The sequence below is a fragment of the Chamaea fasciata genome, unplaced genomic scaffold, assembly GCF_029207755.1.
Source record: "Chamaea fasciata isolate MVZ Bird 193981 ecotype frontalis unplaced genomic scaffold, bChaFas1.0.hap1 SCAF_8, whole genome shotgun sequence".
Taxonomy (NCBI): domain Eukaryota; kingdom Metazoa; phylum Chordata; class Aves; order Passeriformes; family Sylviidae; genus Chamaea; species Chamaea fasciata.
The window spans coordinates 12,310,165-12,325,588 of record NW_027094093.1 but is presented as its reverse complement, the minus strand read 5'-3'; the positions used below and the strand labels follow the sequence as shown (position 1 = coordinate 12,325,588).

The 15,424-nt window shown below is 39.7% G+C and overlaps 1 protein-coding gene across 2 annotated transcripts; it reads right to left on the bottom strand.

Annotated features, from left to right (window-relative positions):
* Positions 1-5,474: 5,474 nt before the first annotated feature.
* STRADB (STE20 related adaptor beta) lies at positions 5,475-15,413 on the bottom strand. Of its 2 annotated transcripts, none has more exons than XM_066189690.1 (12): positions 15,160-15,413; positions 12,601-12,657; positions 12,180-12,260; positions 11,718-11,817; positions 10,976-11,097; positions 10,397-10,505; positions 9,782-9,905; positions 9,162-9,333; positions 8,644-8,748; positions 8,186-8,415; positions 7,564-7,606; positions 5,475-7,117 (listed from the first exon to the last, which is right to left on the bottom strand). In XM_066189690.1, the coding sequence occupies exons 2-12, from the start codon at positions 12,610-12,612 to the stop codon at positions 6,965-6,967; spliced, it is 1,251 nt and encodes a 416-aa protein (XP_066045787.1). In that variant the 5' UTR covers positions 12,613-12,657; positions 15,160-15,413; the 3' UTR covers positions 5,475-6,964. The 2 variants fall into 2 exon arrangements, with proteins under 2 accessions (XP_066045787.1, XP_066045788.1); XM_066189691.1 differs by having other exon boundaries at positions 10,397-10,475.
* Between the last annotated feature and the right edge of the window lie 11 nt (positions 15,414-15,424).

The following is a 15,424-nucleotide window of genomic DNA, read 5'->3' as shown; positions in this document are numbered from 1 at the left end:
AGCAGAAGTGTGCTAAGACATCACATCACTACAGGAAAAACTTGGATAACATAATTGCCTGATTTCTGATATTAACACTAGGAATTGGCCAGCTGTCCCTTAGACAAAGTGATGCCAGCCAAGAGCCAGATTCATTCTTGATGTGAAATATAGTCGTTTTTATATGGTTGAGCAGGGATTGAAGTAATGAACTTAATGTGATCAGTGTTTCAAGCCAAGCTTGCCTTTCCATATATTTGTAGGAGGGTCTAAGTATAGCCATATTTAAATTAATGAGTTTTGAGGTTGCCATATAAAAAGCACAATAAACAGTTTGATGGCTAATTGTCTATTTTACAAAATACTTTGCATTGTAATGTCTTAGAACAAGTTTACAAAATAGATGTTTAATTCTAGAACATGCAATATTTGTAGAAGCCTTAACTGAAATGTCTTTGTGCATTTCCATATCATTGTTTTTAATGCATTTGCGGTAATGAAAAAACGTTTTCAGATATGTTGGTGCCAAGTTCTTGTTTTTACATATATGAAACAATTAAACAATTGCTGTAAACTAGTTAGAAATGATGGTAGTACTTTGTCTTGTTTCCCATTGTTCAGTCTGTTTAAAATTATTCAGTCTGTGTGAGGATTTGGGATGGGAGGCTGAGGGACTGTCTGCGGCTGCTTCAGAGAGTTGGGTGGAAAAAGCCCCATGTAGCCTGATCAGAGGCTGGGCTCCAAAGCTAAACTGTTTTAATTACTTAAATTGTTCTAGTAATTTAATATTTGGTTAATTTCGATTTAGTTTAAACGTTACTCTCTCAAGGCAGTTTTCTCAACATGAAGCCAGGTGACATTGATTTGCAGAGTGTCTTTTTAAAGACACTGGTATTGCTGAGGTAAACTTTAGGAGGGTTATGATTAGGTGAGAATTACTCGCTTGCGAATTTCCAGCAGAATTAACTTAAATGACTGAAGACTTTGGGAGATCAGAGAAAACCATCAGGTAAATACCTACAGCTAAGCCTACGCCTTACCTTCCTTTTTCCTACCTTACTCTTCCTTTTTGCTCATAGCGGTGTGGAAGGTGCTATTGCATTCCTCAGGGCGGCTGTGCTAGAAACTGCTGCGTAAGTCCACAGACACTTGCAGAAAGACTGTTTTCCCTGAGTGTTAGTTTTGTGCTGTGCCCCCGGGGCTGCTCGCTCCCTTCACGAAAGGCAGGGAGGACTCCCAGCCTCTCGCCTGAAACCCGTCGGTTGCTGCTTCTGGGGACAGGTGCTTTAGGAGATGTTTTTTCCTGCTGTGTGTCGCCCTCCCGTCCCCGGTGAGTTTATTTGCCGAGCAGCTTGTCCGCCGCGGTGACCCCTCTCCCCCTCAGCCCTGCCCGCCGCTGTCACCCCGCTCCCCCTCAAACCTGCCCACCCTTCTGACGCCGCTCCCCTCAGCCCTGCCCATCCCGCTCACCCCGCTCCCCTCAGCCCTGCCCGCCGCTGTCGCCCCGCTCCCCTCAGCCCTGTCCGCCCCGCTCCCCTCAGCCCTGCCCATCCCGCTCACCCCGCTCCCCTCAGCCCTGCCCGCCGCTGTCGCCCCGCTCCCCTCAGCCCTGTCCGCCCCGCTCCCCTCAGCCGTTTTCCCGCCCTGCCCTGGCAGCGGTAGCGGCCGCCAGGGGGCGGTGGCGGGGCCGCCATGTCGGACTCGGCCTGAGGGAAGCGGCGGCGCCGCCGTCGGTCGGTGGTTTGGGGCAATGCGATCTAAATGGAAACCCAGTCAAAAAGGGAAAAAATCCCACGTGCTCCTACACATGAACCAAGCTGTTCGTTTTAATAATTCAGTATTTGAAATTTATGTCACCTTTTCTTCTAAGTGTAGAAGTTGTAGAGCCCTCCCTAGCTGAGAATTCCCTGTGGAGTTTTCCTGTACTGTGATCAGTAAAATAGCCGTGGGAGCACGGCCACTCAGATGGACACAGGCAGGCCTCAAATAGCGATACAGAGACAAAAAGCACGATCTTCTCGTGGATAAAAATCCACACCCACTGTGCCAGATGTAATAGTTAATCCCCCTAGTGAAAATAAACAGATTTAAGTCCTTTAGGGGCGGGGGAAGAGACACCCTCTCCACCCCTCCTCACCCTAACAAATAAATAAAACTCAAACCAAAACTCAAAACAACCTCCCCAAAAATCCCAAAACAAACCAACCAACAACCACTTTTGAAAAAAAAAAAAAAAAAAAAACACAAAACCACCCGTAACTTTTAAATTGTTAAAAAGTCTCATGATAAAAGAGTAAGAACCAAGTGTGAAGCAGTAAAATTCCGCAGTTTTAAATGCTTGTGATAGTGATATTCAAGCAGAGCACCTCTGTAGGCCATGGCTCACCAAACTGCCCAAAATGTGTCATTTTACAAGTCCAGCATAAGGAAAAAGAAAAGTTGGCAAAAAAATCCTGACTGGAAGTCAAAAGAGAAGCAATATAGAGAAATATGCACCAACATCTGGGTCAAATATTAATAAATATGCTATTTAGGAAGAAAAAACCAAACTACTTTGTCTTCAAAACTATTTTGAGGAAATCTAGTAAGGTTGTAAAGAAAAATCATGGAAAGTATGCTGAACCACCTTTTTCAACATTACATGCTGCAGGCTCCAAGGATTCAAAATCATGTGTTCTCCCATGACAAGGAAAACTTGAAGCAGAAAACGGAGCAGGAAAAAGAGCATGACAGCCAGCCAAATACATCATTCCACAAGTCTGTGATGGCTAGTGTAGAACAACAGCCATCTCAAACCCGGAAAGCATTTAAAGAAAACTCACGTATAGCTGATTTGCCAGATTTCACATGGGCAAAAAGAAATCTGCCTGTAAGGATATTTTTCTTTTGACTGCATGAAATATGAGAATTAGATAATTAATATTGAATGTAGAATAAGCAAACTTTAAAATAAAATGTAGTAGGTAAACTCAGCATTGATACTCTTGACCCATATGTCATGTAAATTTTGACAAAACAGAGGAAAAACCTCTGCATCCTGCCAGCATTCCATTCTCCTCCATTGCAGATGTATTTCATGAGAGGTCAACCTAGTTCTGTGAATCTGGGTATGAAGGTAAATCTAGCAATAATGGTGTAGTCTATAATCTTTTCTAAAAATAAAACCACCACTTGATTGCAGCTAACTTCATATGGGCTTTTGGGGCATTTTCCCAGAAGTTTCTGGGACTTTCAGGTAAGAAACAAACATATATGTAAATTAATTTATAGAGTAGAACTAGTTGTTTTCATCTGAGAATTATGGAGGTTTCCACAGGCACCTGTTTCAACCTAATATTCTTTCCTTCATCCTATCTCAAGCTTCTGGATAGATTTAATTATGTTAAATACCAAATGTTATTTTGCTGCCAGGTTATTAGTAGACCACCTCAATTTTCAGTGGTTTCTTTTTTTTGTAAACTCAAGTGTTTGCTTGTCTGTTACATCCGATTGTTTAGTTTCATAGTATGGTTCTTAAAGTCCTTTGAGGACTTTGCTGTAATGTGTACTGTTTCTGAATTTTAGTAGTTTTTCCTCATTCATACAGGACAGGGATGGCCATCATTAGGACAGGTCATTACTGCTACCTTAGATGTGTCAGGGGGTTTATTAGACAAGCTAATATACTTTAGGAAAGCTACTTAATAGCATTAAAGGCAGGATATATGTCACTTGCTTTGGTACCTGCCTCTTGTCAAGAGAGGTTCAGGACAATGTTTTTCAAATGCTTTCCTGTATTTTTACCCATCCTCTAGATTAACAACAACTTTGATAGCACTTGAAGAGAAGGAGAGGGGTAGGGAAAAGAGAGAGTAAGGTGAAACTCCGTAATTTAAAAAAAAAATTATTTCTGTTCTTCAAGTGGAAGAAATTGTTCTCTTTTCATTGGGTATTTGTTGCATTGAGACTATTTAAAGTGAGGAATTCATGTATCAGAGCAAGTTGATTCTGAGTAGATCACATTTTTTTCTGTGTTCATCCATTCAGTCATTCACAAACTGCTGTGGTATCAGACCAAGATAGTGAGCCACTCAACAGCATTGAGCATATATTCAGGATAATGTTAATTAACAGAAGTTTTCTATTATACAGGTATTGATTTTACATAGTGCTAAATGCTAGCATAACGAAAGGTGGCTGCAAAAAAACTACTTGTGTTGTTTTCACAAATATTTCAAAAGTAACCAGGCTATAGATTTCTATTTCATTGGCCATGAGATTTTGCAAGTGTATAGGCTTTATAAGCCCCTTTGAAAATACATCACATGGAGCCTAAACGCAAGATACTTGGAAATTTCAAGTCCAAGTTTAGTTCTAATTCACATGCTGATAACACACATCATTGGTATGAGTGAGAGTAAACAAGTGCTCTGAAAAAAACCACAATCCAACAAAAAACTATTGTGCTTAAAACTGTCAGCTTGGAATAGGAAGTCTCTGCAACTCCAATCTTAGCAATGCAGATCATGAACCTCGGGTTTGGAAAACTTAACTGTATGCAAAAACTTCAGATTTTCGGAACAATTGTTTCCCACATCATCTTTTAAGTGACAGGTAGTTGAAACCTTAATAATATGATTATACATCTTCTTTCCTAACTAATATTTATTTTGCATTATTCCTCAATATAAAGCATCACAGTTAATGAGCAAAATTATATCAAACGTTTCAGTAAATATAATCCAGGGAGTATTTTCAATTATTTCTGGTTAAGAAGTCACAATGGCTCTTAATTGCTTTTGTTTGAAGAGAGACAGTTGTTGAAAGGCGTAGTTCTAAGAGTAAAGACTTGTGAGCTTTTAACTTAAAAAAATTCTATCTGATTTTCTCCTTGATGTCAGTACAGAAACTGGAACAGTGTTTAGAAATTTTTTAATGTTTTTAATTCTTTTCACAGAGAGGGCAGCAAAGTAACTCCACAGGAACACACAGTGGTTTGAATAACTTTGTACTGACATTGTTATTAGTATCCAAATTCATTTTTATACAGTCCATGGCACTTGTTGTAAGAGAAGCTTGAAAATACTAGCAGTTAAGCTGCCTGAAATTTTCTACAAGTTTTAATAGTAGTAATATTTATTCAGAGGTCTGTAATTAAAATATGTAGAACTTCATGTGTGTTCTCACTTATTTGACTTGTTTTTTACATGCACTGTTAGTCAAAAGTTACTTGTAGATGCTATCTAATGTATTTGACTTGCAAACGGTCCAAACCTGTAATGGTTAAGAATTAAGAATATGGGGTTCACATGAAAATAGTATCTTCTCCATGAATACACAATTAAGTTATTAATATTTTTTAATAATTTTCTAGTTTCGGCAACTACTTCCTTACCTAATGATTGACATAAATATGATTTTTTTCTCCTCCTAGTAACAAGAAGCTGTTAGTATGGCTGGAATGTTGGTGAAAACAGAAGTCCAAGAAGTACAGATATAAATGGAGGCAGATAGGGTAAGTTTATTGACAGGTCTTTAATCTCAAGTTTAACATATTAAGTTTAGAAATATAGAGCTCTCTTCACAGCATAATGAGTAGAATCAACTTTTTTTTTGATACTTTTATGTGGTCATTTAGAATTTTCTGTGTCTCTCAGGCCTGTATTTCAGTCATTTGGTCTTCAGGGCCTCGTAGCAAAGCTGCTGGCATTGCAGTGATATTCTCAAAGTTGGCTACAGGCCTGCTCAGCTATGGAAGACTTGAAGACTTATGTGGAATGTTGTTTAGGTTGAAAAGTTAAAATATATCCATCCAGTATCTATTTATACTTTTTTACCACCATCATGATTACATCAGGAACGTACTAGTGGCATTGGGACACAACTTTTGCCACAACACAATGAGAATATGCAGGTTTTTCAAAGAAAAAAGCTGCTTTTGTTCAGTTTGAGTTGCCTGGTATAGTATGAGAGATGAGAATTTACTGAATTGGAGGGAGAAGACTGCTTTTCATCTGACTTGTAACAGGCAAATTCAGTAGGATGCTAGGGGGCTATTAGGTTCTCAGTACAGCTGAATTGATCCACGGGAATTTAACTGTGCCTTGCAGAAGAGGCTTGTTTGCCAGCAGCAATGCCAGTGAAGCTTAATACATGTTGCCTTTTCTTCCAGGAAAACAGTATTAGGTTCTAGTAAATTCTGGTGGTGAACAGGAATACAGTATAAATAAAAATATGTACAGTAACTTTAGATTATTTAATATGACTCTTCAAAATTAACCCGTACCTGCTAGAACTTGAGACTTACTTTGCATAGTGAGACATCCTCAGATAAACTGCTAAAATGACACAACAATAAACAGAGGTGCAAAACCCCAGATTTGTACTAAAATGTGAACAGATACAAGAGCAGGAGTCCCACTTCCAAGCAACTTAACTTCTTTGGGAAACACGCAGTATTAAAACTGCATGAAAAATGATGCATAGCTAACTTTTGGCAAATGTGACAGCATGCCAAGTGAGAAAAATGTCTTTTGAGAGAGAAACATTTATTTACATAAGCAATTAATCTGTGCAGTTTCACATTTCAACTCGGAAGTGGAGGATTTCTCCTTACTAAAATGATTTGTGTCCTAATGAAAAGACAAACAGATGTTTAGGTAAGATCAAAGACAAACCCCAGGCCTGAATTCAGAAAGGCATGTGGACTGCAGCACTAGGAGCTGATAATACAGTACAGAGTAAGATTACAGCAGGGACTTTCTTGTTAAGAAAGACTTTGAAAGAGAGAGGTGAGCACTCAGCCATTCTTTATACAGAGTTTTCCTTACAGTCAGAGAGTGAGGCACGCTGCATTTTGTGATGCCAAGAGGAAGTTAATGAATTATAGCCACTTCATGGCATTTCAAGTATACTTGCTCTAACTGTATTTTAACCATACAAAAGCAGCAAATACAAATCACATTTTCCTTCTCTGAAACACTGGAGAGGTATCATTGGTATTTATTTAGAATTCCCAGTCTGTATCATCTTGATTTGTAGCAATACGTCCAAGTTGAGTCCCAACTGCTGTTGAGGGCAGTGCCAGGAACTCTGATCTGTTATTTTGAATAGGAGGTGGTAATAGGGACAGTAATGAATTCTGTGTTTGTTCCTTTATCTAGAAAGAAAAAAAGTTAAAGCTGCACATAAAGGTCTTCGTAACTTTGTAACTGACTTCACTAAAAGCATGTGAAATCAGAGCCATGTTCTTGCATGTTACAATACTGAAAGTAAAAGGATGAGAGGTTTTGCTTTCACCACTATTAGTCTTTCAAGGCTAATGAAATCAGCTGCGCAGTTCTGCTTTAAATCAAAGAATATTAACCATTTTAAAAATTAGTTAGGCTGCCTTTAGTTAAGTTAAATCAACTTAATCAGTGGGGAAATTGATATATCTTATGTGTCCTGTACTCTATCAATATAATTTTGTTAAAAATTCTGAAGCAGGTATGCTCTTACAAGACACTTTTTGGCTCCAGGTAACTTTATTATTTTGTAATCTAGCTCTTTTTGTGGCTTATTTAGGTTATAGCTGTGTCATTTAATGAAATATAGTAAACTCACCTGTTTGAAGAACGTATGCGAAAGCAAACTGCTTGCTGATGGCCTGAATCATAAAATGAACAATATAATTATGTTTTGGAAAGTAAAATACTGCATTTGGATAATGGGCCAGACTGACAAATAAATTTAAGCCCTGTGGGTTTTCCTCCACAGGACAAATGTGAAGAATGAGAAAAGCAACACACAATTCCTACATTCTGTGCCTCAATTTGTAGTGAAGGCACTACTGAAGAAATCTATTTTTAAAGGCCTATTTATGTTTCTGTTTAACAAGGAATTTAATGCCTCATTCAAAAGAGACACAGAACTGAAAACATATATTTCAGATTTCTGGGGGTTTTTTTCTTGGACAAAGCACATGTTGGAAAGTTAGTTTTACTTGTTACAAAGCACAGTCATATTACAAGAAATTCAGGGGTCAAATGACTTCAAAAAAAGTTTGATTAGTTTATCAGACAAGATAATTTTTAAAATACAAATGTAAGTGTATTGTTTTACATAGTACATCTGCTCTCAAATTCTGACTCTAACTGCATTCAACTGATTACTGTATCCTAAACCATGGGCTATACTTGGTCTTAGATCGAAGTGACAAAAAAATTAGTTTTCACCAGAATGTTACCTTTTCTCGGGGTCCTGTTGCAAGCAAAGTTCTACCAAGTTGTGGAAAGCAGGTGAAAATGTTTTGGAAAAGGGCATTTGGAGTCTTTCACTGGTCATTGTGCGTGTCATGCTCTCACCAATTCCAGAATCAACACCTGATCGGGAATTCTTCATCCTGGATTCCCCCCGGGGAAAGGTATTTATATCCCAAGGACAGTAGGTGGGACCTTTCAGCTTTTGCAGCAGCATCTGGTAGGAAGGAATATCAGTATGAGAGTTCAGTAGTTATCCACACCTATTTAGGGTAAGCTATGAAACTCCAGGGATGGAAGGATTATTTTTTCTAGAAAGAGGCATGCATGCTTGAAGTAACAAAAAGCACCCTCTATTTCAGCAGTAATAGCAATGGTTTCTGTGAGTAAAACAAAACAAAATGCTCAGCACATTTTTAACTAGAGATAAAGTTTAGCATTGTACCTGAGTGCGAGGCATATCTTGAAACGGAACGTGTCCATTGGCTAATTCACATGCTGTAATTCCCACACTGTAAATGTCAGACTTCATGTTATAGCCAGACAAATCCTGTGAGAGAAGGAAGACACTACTAATCACTGAGGCCATTGAGCAGTGCTGGCAAGAATACAAGTGCCTGCTTCAAAACAAGATTCTAATGCCCCATAACCTACACAGTATTGAAACAATTAAATTGTGAAACCTCAGACATTTCTCAGAAATCTAATGGCTGTACTGAACACAAGTTGCAGGTTTTGCAGTAGTTTCCAGGAGGTCTGAGTAAAGAGATTTAGTACAGCATCACCTTACCAACAGTTTTAGAGCTGGTTCTCTCTAGAAGAATTAAAAATTCAGTACATACATGTACTTTTAGAAGTTGCAGTTCATCATCCTTCTCTGCAATTCTACAAGCAGACTTAAGCTGGAAATTCAGTACTGCCACTAACTTTGAATAGGAAAAATTATGTGTAATCTATACTAACCTGTCTCAGTAGTTCAGGACTCAGCCAAGGAAGCACAGATGTACTAAACTGGGGGAAATCATACACCACCTTTGACTTCTGTCCATTGCTAACTAAACTGTAGAGGTTGTTTAGGCCAGAGAGAGAAACTAGCCCATCCTCTGAAATCAGAATGTGGCTAGCTTTAATATTCCTGTAACATAAAGTGGTAAATTTTAGTCATATGAATTACTTAAAGCACTACTAGAACAGAAAGGTTTTCATATTTCATTGACTTATCGTGAGATGGTAGCGTGGAGTTCATCTCTCCATTAAGACAGGTGATCAGGAAAAAGGTGCCAGAAATTGGAGAAGGGCCCTTGTCCCCTACAAGGGGTATAAACTAAAGAAGCCCTTTCTATAACTCTGGTTTTCTTCTGCTTCAGAGAGACAAAGCCAGGCAGACATATAATCCCTGTAACAACTGGTTTGAAGAAATGTATAAATACATTTCCTGTTAAGATTTTACAAACTTGGTTCTCCTGTATTATTGAAAAAACTGTTACTTGTGCACTGTCTGATATAAGAAGGTATATAGGAAAAGGAAGGAGACAATACTTAAGATGCTATAATCTGGTTCTTACCTATTGACATTCTCCTACCTGTGAATATATCCATTCTGGTGCATGTAATTTAATCCTCTGATTGCACCAAACAGAATGTTCCCTATCAAAGCTTCACTCATTCCTTCAGGAAAGTAAGTCTTCAGCAGGTGTCTAGCTGAACCTGGAAGTGAAAAAAACCTAGCTAGGCCTAACAAGTCTTGTTAAATTCACTTGTCTGTGCTTCCCTCACTGTATACTCTCGTCAAGAGCAGCACTCTCATCTTTATATTTTATATGTTTTATCTTTATATTGACTCTGGTGCATTATTGCACGGATGTAACTGATGCCCCATGCCATGGTTCGGTTAACTGGAAATCTGTGTCCAGCGTGTATTCAATGTAAATAGGTCTTCTGTTAGCAGAAGTTGTATAAAGTCAAATACATCTCCCAAATACATCTTCCTCACATGGTGGGTGCTGGGACTAAGTGGGATTTAATGCAGTTCAAATACCAGTTTTCACTGGGGAGGAAATCTTCTCTAAACAAATGGTTTGGGAGAGTCTTTTTTCTACAAGACAGGAGATGACCAAAGAGAAACCTCTCATGGACCATGTGGTCCAACCTGTATCAGCCCTTTTTCCTATTCCAAAACTGCAGTTAACAGTTCTTACCATAGGCCATGAATGGGGAGATGACCCAAAGCCAGCTTCCAGCTGTAAACACTGTCCAAAATGTCATTATGTTGGGATGCTGGAAAAAGTGCGATAAAACCACCTCATTCTATGGAATTAAATGAAAATGGATGTGTTAACCACAGAATAGCAGTCTTACCAAGAGCATTAACTACATCAAGTAATCAGTAAAGAGAACTGTCTCTTTCCATTTATACAAGACTGCAGGTGATGTGCATAGGCTGAAACAGAAATGTAAAGAGCTTGCCCATAATTGCATTTGTCTGAAGTAAATCTGGTTTGTTTATAGTCCAAACTTTTGGTGTTAAATAAGAGTACAGAACATGTTTCAAGTAAGTTGTACAATTACAAAATATTTCTAAAACAATTGTCAGCTGCTATCTTCAGAAAGCAATTCTCAAATTTACACCTGCATTGTGTTTATTATATTCTACTCCTTTGGAGGTATAAACGTGACTGAAATGACCCAGTGCAAACAAAGGCTAACTTTGTTCAGTAATCTCATATGTATTCCTCACTATCTTCATCGGGCTTTGTGCAGAAATGCTGTTTCTTTACCTGCAAGGCTCTCAAGTGCTCTTCAGAGCAATTTTCAAGGTCTGTGATCCTTACAGCAACTTGCCTGTCTGTAGGTGTATGCCGTGCAAGGTAGACTGAAGTTAAATTGTTGAACCTCCTTCCTGAAACCAGAAATGGCTGCCATAACATTGGAAAGCATAATAATCCATCACATGGTTTCCTTCATATTTAGAGATCGTTTTCCAGTTTTAAAATTGCAATTGATAACAGTGTGACCTTTTCCTTCAGAATGCCAAGACCTTAAGTAATTGTAGCAAAATATATGCGGCAAATTAGCTGAAGCACAGCCCTGCTATTTTGAGAACAAGTAAAAGTGTTTTAACATATGTCAGCATCAATTATACATTTAAATGAACAACACTTAGCATGCATATTCACATAAACATTATGCATCCATAGAAGGATCTAAGGCAGCCGTCCTTAGAACAATCAACTTGGGTAGCCAAGTTATGAGACTTAAGGCTGTATTTATTGTCACATACCACAGATTTTGAAAACTGACATGTACATGCACAAACATCAAGAGACAATTTCAGGTAATTGTTGATTTGTCTTGTCTTTAGTAATAAGAGGTTACTAAAATATGAGCAATGCTCTGCACTTTTCTCAACTGAAGAGACACAAGAATAATCCTTCATTTTCCAAACTTAATATTTACTGCAGTTAGCAATAAACTATTGACAGAAGGGAGAAGAAATATTTTAAGGTCCATTTCTGTTACCTATTTGCAGCTGGAGTTCATAATGAGAGACATTAGAAGAGCAAAATACCATCTCATTCTTTCCTGTAGATGGGGGAATCCAGGCTAGATCAGAATCAGCCTAACAGAAAGAAGAAACAGTTCTCAAAATGGCTACATAATTTTTAATCGTTTATATTTTTAAAATTCATGCAAAAATATTAATAATGCTGAAGTCCAGTTCTCAAATAAGAACATTCAAGCTGGTAGTTTTACCATTACTAAGACTTAGTTTTATGAGTTACAAGTTTTGTGTGTGTGTTTATTTTCACACTAGCACAAGGTTAACACTTAGATACCTATAGTCTCCTACCAAAGTTGGAAGCCCCAAAGTACTCTGTTTATTTTCGTTGTCAGCATTTCAAGAAGTACTCCCTAATTAGGCTATTTTTAATATGCACCAGCTTTTTATTTAACCTTGGGAGTTAAAGTTTCGATTCTTACCAGGCATTCATGGATGCTGCTCTGAGATAGCTCTTCTGGTCTGATTGATTCAACTGGTGTACGCAGAATACAGGAGCAGTCCTTGAGAACAGAAACAAGTGAATGTTGGTGGAGTTGCTGCAATTTATTAAATACGGCAGTGCAAAAATGTAAAAAAGTAGGCCTCATAACCAGCAGTTCAGAAAGTCTTCTGCTACAAGTCAATCAATCAAGGCGTTAAGAAACAGCATAAAGCACACACATAGCAGACCTAGAGAGAAGAGACACTAAAGTCTCCTTCACCAAAAGCTGACACAATGAAGTTCAAACATCTCAGCACTGTGGAAATCCCCTCAAGCAAGACATTTTACCAGGGCTTTTCATATTAAGGTATAGCTGGGTAACAAGGTACAACGGCCAAAATTTTTAAAGACAAACTTACCAAACAAGACATGGAACCGCTTTAGATCAGGGGAAAAGTCATACACACCCATTTATCCTAGGAAAAAATTAAAGTAGCAAAGTAAGATGATACATAAACTTGTGATAAACTTCAATCTCCTTAATCAGAACTGTGAGGCATTCCTGTCAGCTATCAAACACAAAACCCCAGAACTCCAACTCAGGGAAAGTCTGCTTCTATTTAAGTATCATATCAATTTCAAACTCCACACTGAGGACTACACCTGTAGTGTAAGTGTTGCTTTTTAATTTACAGGTTTAGAAATTTTATTGCCAGTTCTGAACAAACAATTTAATTGCAAGTTAACTGCACAAGTGCAAAAAGTAAAAAAGAACACTCATGAATCCTTGGCAGTTTGTAGGAAAAGAAAGCATTGTCTGTTGTTTTAAAGGAACACAGCTGTGCTAGGCAGATCTTGGCTTGGCTGTGTACAGCTGAACTAGCTCACAAAAAAAAGCAAGGCAGAAGCAATTGCACTTTACATTTCACAAGTGAGGGAGGAAATACTACTGTAAGAGTTTTCAGTTAAAAAAAAAAGAGAAGCAACTCACAGATCAGAGTAGCCTCTCTGAAAGTCTTCTAGCAGATTTAGGTCTGATGCTTTGAAAGCTTAGGCAGTGAGAGAGATGTCTAGTACATGTATCGAAGCTTCTGTAAGTACAGAATGGGACTATTTCACCTTAGCTGTAAGCAAGTCTTCAGCAGTAGAATCATTAAGGTTGGAAAAGACCTCAAAGATCACAGAGTCCAACCATTAACCTAACACTGCCAGGCCCACCCTAAGCACCACATCAACATGTTTTTTGAACACGACCAGGGACAGTGACTCCACCACTTCTCTGGACAGCCTGTTCCAATGCTTGATGACCCCTTAAGTGAAGAAAATTTCCCTAATATCCATCTAAACTTCCCTTGGTGCAACTTGAGGCCAGTACTGTCATCCTATCTCTTGTTACCTGGGAGAAGAAGCCAACTCCCACCTGGCTGTAATCTTTTAGGTAATTGTAGAGTAAGAAGGTCCCCCTGAGCCTCCTCTTCTCCAGGCTAAACTCCTTCAGCCACTCCTTGTAATACTTGTGATCCAGATCATTCACCAGCTCTGTTGCCCTTCTCTCAACACCTCCTGTGCCTCAATGTCTTTCTTCTTGTGCGGGGCTCAAAACTGAACACAGTATTTGAGATGCGAACTGGCCTCACCAGTGAGTACAGAGGGACAATTACTTCCCAGGACCTGTTGGCCACACCATTGCTAATACAAACCAGGATGCCACTGGCCTTGACCACCTGGGCACACTGCTGTCTGACAGCTGGCTGAACACGTGCCAGCAATCTCAGGCCCTTTTCTGATAGGCAGCTTTCCAGCCACCATGAGGAATCCTACTTGGTGGTTGATAAAAAGTCAGCTACAGGAAGTAGTTCCATGTTAATATGCAACTTCTGTATGAAAGTTAACTTATAAAAGCTGAAGTACTATACCAAAAAACTAATATTGTTTATTAAGGAGCTAAGCTTGAGCATACCCCGCATTTAAATTATGTCTGCTACTTAATGAAGGGAACACTCTTGAAAAGCTAACAGGCCCCCACCACTTCATTCACTGCTAAATATCTAAGCCATTCCAGTTACATTTTTACCCTGAAGATCTGCCTGGAGATCTGCTGTAATTCCTTATTAGAGATAACAAATGGAGACAAAAAAATCGATCCCTAGCAGGTACTGGGCACCTTCAGAGGATCAGTGCTTGACTTAAAAATCTTCACTGAGGAAGTTTGTAGCAGAGTAGAAAAAACAAATGCAGGTGCTTTAAGATACTGCCCAGCACTGTAATGGCTACAGCATCCTTCTCCTACTTGGAAAGAAGATGCCTCATTCTGCTACACAGACAATTTATTCTGCGGCTTGCAATACGAAACCACAAAAGCTAAGCTGAAGAATAAAGTCTTAATAACTATGATACACCAAAATCAAATTATTGTAGACTTAGTTCAAAGATGTATAGCCAGCCAACAGAAACATCCGTGGTGCACATTTATTCAAATAACACTACAATTTTAACTTTTTTTTTTTCTTATGTAGCTTGACATTGTTTCTATTTTCCAATACGGCTTTGAATCATGTCCTCACATAAACCTTTTCCCTGTTCCCACATTTTTCCTTCTCTATTGCAGGCGCTTTTTTTTTTTTTTTTTTTTTTGGTACCGTAAATAGTGAGAGTGTTGTACAGGTAAAACGATACATTCATCGCACTCTGGCCAAAGCTTCAGCCAGCGAACACTGCAGGGCATGAAAAAACCACAGAAACCTGTGCCTGTGAGCTAGGGCAGTGTGAAGGCTCCGGAGCCGAAGCCCCGGTACCGGGTTACTGGGTTCTGCTGACGCTGAGCCGCAGCTCCTACTTCAGCGTTCGCAGCGACTGAGGCAGCTCCCGGTCGCGTATGTCGAGTGAAATGATCCGTCCGTGACAAAAAGCACCGGAATGTGCGGAAGGACGCCCCGCAGGCTCTCCGCAGTTCCTCACTCGCTCCGTTAAGTTCGTACCTCGCCTTCCTCGCTGGGCCCCCGCCTCCCTCTGGCCTCCCACGGCGGCCGGGATAGGGCTCCGCTGCTCGCAGCCGCCTCCCGAGCTGGGTGTGCGCCGCTCCCTCTCCCCGGCCCGCCCGGCTTCCCCCGCAGCGGGGCAGAGGGCGCGGCCAGCACGGAGCCTCGGCGCAGCCGACAGGTCTTACAGGGCGGCAGCGCCCGTTCCTGCCCGCCGCCGCCGGAGTGAGGGCCGGGGGCCGGCGCCGCCGCCGCGCCGCCCGCC